At 40.8% G+C, this 5,509-nt stretch overlaps 1 protein-coding gene across 1 annotated transcript; it reads left to right on the top strand.

Moving 5' to 3' along the window:
• The first annotated feature begins 2,990 nt into the window (after positions 1-2,990).
• Positions 2,991-4,804, top strand: sox3 (SRY-box transcription factor 3). The gene has a single exon (XM_083652064.1). The coding sequence runs from the start codon at positions 3,178-3,180 to the stop codon at positions 4,078-4,080; it is 903 nt and encodes a 300-aa protein (XP_083508190.1). The 5' UTR covers positions 2,991-3,177; the 3' UTR covers positions 4,081-4,804.
• Positions 4,805-5,509: the final 705 nt, after the last annotated feature.

Raw genomic sequence — 5,509 nt, 5'->3', positions numbered from 1 at the left:
TTGCCTCTTTGACTTTATTTGTTGCTTTAGAGTACCAGGTTGAATAGGTCATTGTTAACCAACACGCGTTATAACGGGATGTTGTCAGATTTAAATGAAGTATACTTTCTTTTAAACAATCCGATTGTATTGTGTTTTTCAACGCTGATATTTTTCAGATAGGCTAGCGTCTATATAGAAATAATTTGAGTTATGCTCAGTTGATTAGTGGAATTTGATGTGAGAATAATTTATTTTCATCCACGCAACATGCACGGCAGCTCGTTTCATTTTTGGGAGATAGCCCAAATAGATGGACTGATTTTACCCCCTATATTTCCCACATTCAACAGTGTGATTGTGCAGCCGTGCACGCGCCCTGAGAGCCCTGAGGCTGAAGCAAGCTTTGCTGGTGGTCGTTCCTTAATTAGGAAATTAGCTGCGCAGAGGCCCTCATTTAAAACCTGGGTTACTCCTATAGTTTTTTCCTTTTCCCGCTACTGGTCAATTTCCATAAGAAGATTACAAGGGGATCAGTTTTTAGATCTACCCAGATAAACAAATAACTGGTCTCTGAGAATTAGATGACTACTAATTGGACGTTAGTTTTGTGGCCCTTGCGCTGTTTATAACGCCCCATTGAACACGAAAATGAAATTCATGGAGTGATGTCTCTTTTCAGCTGATTAACTATACGACTGAGAGACCTGTTTTCCTCCCTTAAAGATAGGAGTGAAAACGGCTTCATTCAGCTATTTGTTATGTTTGCAGTCACATGATTTTAGTCTTACATAAAGGATAACAAACATTATTATTAACGCCCTTTGTATTTTGTATTTGTTGTTTTAGCATAAGCCCAGCCTGAGCAGATATAGAATTTATAGCCTAATAATCTTCAAATTAAAACAAATTGCATTAGCCTATAAATTGCCAGATTATTATTTGTTATCTTTATTTTCAAAACAAGGCATTCCAACCCGTCTATAAAGTGGAGCAATGACTAATGGCCGACAAGATATTTATTAGGCCCATGTGATACATTAATATCCTGTCATTAAACAATCAGAGGGAACACTGATCCCGAATGAGCTGAATTATGAATTTTTAAATCTGATTTCTGTATTTGTATTTTGTTTATACATATTTTTGTATCTTTGCTCTCGTAATAATAAATGACATAATGACATATGAGCTGTAAGGCATGCGCTCTACAGTCAGTTTTGCTGCCTACCCGCTGCTGTGAGGTGAAAATCCTCTCAAATGCGCATACATTTGCAAGAGAGCTACTTTAAATATGGAGTATTGCTGGAGGTGTTAATTGACGTTGTCGATGGGCGATGCCCTTGTAATCATTAGCAGGTGTGAAGTTTGCCCTGTGGAGAAATCGGTTTCAACTGCGAAGCAGCGTGTCGGGTCGTTTGTAAAGAGACACATGCAAATGAGGCCACTCCACCGTCATCATTTTAATAACCATTAGCACAGCAGAGGGACAACAAGTACGCAGACATGAGCTGTCGATTTTAGCGACGAGCTATTACTGACACCACCGGCCTATTTTGTTTGCCATTGCCTCAAAATAAACTTTTTTTCAGGGCTGGTTAAGAGATGGCACGTCCCTCCACAAGAGGTCGTTGATGTATTAAGTTTTTGCAGCGGGTAGCCTATACACTGCAAAAAGCACCCACATTAACGCGTCATTTATTCTAGAACTGAGCAGCCTATTGATCTGAAACAACTTGTTTCAAACAAGTGAACACACATGGCAATCGGGGGGCGAGGTAATTTCTCTGGTTTAAAACACAAATACCGGTGTCATTTTCTTTATAGCAGTGATCTGCTTTATTCTGTCCTGTTTATCTTAAGGTATTGGCACTTTAGTGATATGACAATTTAGTCAAATTGAGACAAGCGGAATTATCTCACCCCATCTAGTCTTTTTTCAATTGTTAAAAAAATAAGCCTATATAGGGCCTAATGATATATTTTGACTGAAAATTAGACCACATTACTTGAGATTATTTTTTTCCAGTGTAGGACCGCCAAGACAGACTGCAACACTTGAGACAAAGTTCTGTGGATGAGGTTTAGCTAAATCCATGGAAATATTAAGGCCACATTAAAGAAAGAAAGAAAATAAAGTTAATTAATTAAAAAAAAAATGTGTAGCCTATCGGATTGTTGGACTTGTTCCATAACAGATGTGTCACAAGTAAGCTATTCGAGAGTATAAACTGATTTTACTGCATGGCTCCAGTTGTCAAAATATTGAATTTTTCAACCATATTTAATTATTGAATGGTGGAAGGAAAGGGAAGCAAAAATATCGCAGCTAAAGAAGTGGAATGTTTCAGATATTCCAGTTTTTGGTCACGTTTATTTTGCATCCAATATTAGAGGGACTTTGGCCTGTTGAGACCCGCCTCTTTAATTAAGTTATTGACACATCTCTCAAGAATTTAAGTCTGCAGCAACGCCCTGTAGCCAAGTGCCTATTATTATCCATTATGCTATTCAACTTTATGCACGATTTGACTGTCAGTTCCAAGACCAAAAACACACCAAATGTTAAACACTTCCATTTAACATAATGTCCACTGATTTGATGTGTTAATAAATAAATAAATAAATAAATAAATAAATAAATAAATAAATAAATAAATAAATAAATGCGATTACGTTGTTGTCGAAAATGATTATTTGGTTTCAGTTTTGGTTCTCTGAAGCCCATATAGCACTACACCTGCTCCATTCTAAGACTAGGCTGTACATTTACCATGTTTTATTTCCTTATGGTCAGGTTGTAGAACTGCGATTTAAAACTTTCACCCGTCTTTCTCGAACCAAAACAGAGTGCTGTCCAGCTCAGTTGGTTAGACTGTGGATGTGGGAGCTGCGCAGCGATTGGTCGGCGGCTCCTCATTGTAATGCTGTCACTCAAATCACATGGTCTGGCCGCTATTAACAGATGAGCCTGGCGAACAAGTTTGCAGACTTCTGTTTCAGAGCCGTGGGGGACAGAGCAGCGCGCAGCGGACCCAAACCACAAGCACCTGCAGACGCATTCGCCTCTTTGGGCAGAACTTTTTTCCCCATCTTCTTATGAGACTGGTCAGTATCTCTACCTCTTTGACTTTTTCGGCGGTATTCATTGTGAACTTTTTTACGTGCCTGAGAGTGAACACTAAAGTCGCCTGAAGAATGTATAACATGATGGAAACCGAGATCAAGACCCCGCTCCCGCAGTCCAACTCGGGTTCGGCGCAGGGCGCAAAGAACAACAGTGCCAGCGACCAGGATCGGGTGAAGCGGCCGATGAACGCCTTCATGGTCTGGTCCCGGGGACAGCGGAGGAAGATGGCACAAGAGAACCCCAAAATGCACAACTCTGAAATCAGCAAGCGGCTCGGAGCCGACTGGAAACTTCTGACCGACGCTGAAAAGAGACCGTTCATCGACGAGGCCAAGCGTCTACGCGCCATGCACATGAAGGAGCATCCGGATTATAAATACCGTCCCCGTAGGAAGACCAAGACCTTGCTCAAGAAAGACAAGTATTCTTTGCCCGGGGGCCTGTTGGCGCCAGGTGCCAATGTTGTCAACAACGCCGTGTCGGTAGGGCAGCGCATGGACAGTTACGCGCACATGAACGGGTGGACAAACAGCGCGTACTCCCTCATGCAGGACCAGTTGGCCTACCCGCAGCATCACAGCATGAACAGCCCGCAGATCCAGCAGATGCACCGGTATGAGATGGCGGGGCTCCAGTACCCGATGATGTCCTCAGCGCAGAGCTACATGAACGCAGCGTCCACGTACGGCATGTCCCCTGCCTACACGCAGCAGACCACCAGCGCCATGGGTCTGAGCTCCATGGCGTCCGTGTGCAAGACCGAGCCCAGCTCACCGCCGCCGGCCATCACGTCCCACTCTCAGAGGGCGTGTTTGGGGGACCTGAGGGATATGATAAGCATGTACCTGCCTCCCGGCGGGGACAGCGGAGACCATTCCTCCCTGCAGAGCAGCCGGTTACACAGCGTCCATCCGCACTATCAGACCGCAGGGACTGGCGTCAATGGGACGCTACCCCTAACCCATATCTAAGCAAGAAGAAAATAAAAAAAGACTTCAAACTTAAAAGTACTTCGGATACTTGAACATTTTTGGTTGCTATAAAGAAACGACGTTCGGTAGTTTTGGTTATAAAAAAAACAATTTTATCTCAATATCTCCTGAGTTGTCCATTTTTAAAAAGCATTTTAAGACTACATATCATGGACCGAAACTGAACGTTGAGCCTATCAAGAGTAAATTGCATTGCAAAGAGGCTTTTTATCACAAGTATAAGCAATCAACTTCTGTAGAAGAATTGGACTTCTATATTTTAAATAATGCCATATTTTCTCTCTATGAAAAGGCATGTGGCCTCATGACGAGGCTGTTGTATTTCAGAAAAGCTGGATGGAGAGTTGGTTCATAAATGTTTACACTTAATTTGTAGAATGTCAGTTGTCTCGGCTGTGTCCAAATTTTGTAGTCCCCACCCCCCCTTCATGACCTATAGGTTTTAATGAAATGTTAAGACTGTGCGGGTCGCAAGCGCAAGTTTTATTTATAGTAAGATGCTTTTCTTTTAGCTTGTGAACTCTCTGTTTTGTCACGTGAAAATGTTACATTTTGTTTTGTGAAACCTTTTGTTCTGTGATGGTTTTGACAGTGTCACGTTTACTCATATCATGAACGAAAAGGTTTATTTAAACTGACGTTTCTACTTATTTTAAGACCATCCTCTATTCTTAAATGCTGAATAAATTTGTATGAAACATGATTTGTGACTCTTTCTTGTGTGTAATATGAGATATGAGACTTGGAAATTGGGCTTGTCTGTATAGGAGACTTGATGGTGCCTGATGGGTAAAAATCTGTCAAGTAAAGGAGATGCCTCCCAAGAATGAACTGAGCGTAAAATTGAAAAGCAAAGTGATTATCTTAAGCGATGTGTCAAACGAAGTGTGAAGGAGGAGATCTTAAACACGCTGAATGAATGCCTGTTCTTCCTGACTAACAACATTTTACAAACACAAATATTGTGGAATTGACCAATTGACACATCAAAGTTTGTTCACAACAGTTTCATTCTTAAATTTGCAATATTTCCAATTTTATAATATTACAGATTTTAAGCTTTTTGGTGGAGGCAGGCCCAAAGAACTGGGCCCATTGATTCCTCCAGAAGCCTTTCAAGAATATTAATTAGGCTATACATTAGTGGCAAATTATATAATTTCTCCTCCTGCATGGCTGTATGACTCATGACTTGAAAACATAACATTCTAATATTGTTTTATTAAATATAAATAGCCTATACTAAATTCTTTGGTTAGACTTGTGGAATTTGATTTCATGTTTTGTTTTACGATAGGCCTGATTTTGCAGGAATACACTGTTTTTACATTTCTCATCAGTTTTGGAATTTAGCTTTCTTCAGTGGTTTCTGATTTTGATATTAGTATTTTCTGGATAGGGAAAGCTG

Source organism: Poromitra crassiceps, assembly GCF_964638095.1.
Source record: "Poromitra crassiceps genome assembly, chromosome: 15".
NCBI classification, from domain to species: domain Eukaryota; kingdom Metazoa; phylum Chordata; class Actinopteri; order Beryciformes; family Melamphaidae; genus Poromitra; species Poromitra crassiceps.
The sequence above is the reverse complement of the archived record's forward strand: the minus strand, read 5'-3'. Positions and strand labels throughout refer to the sequence as shown.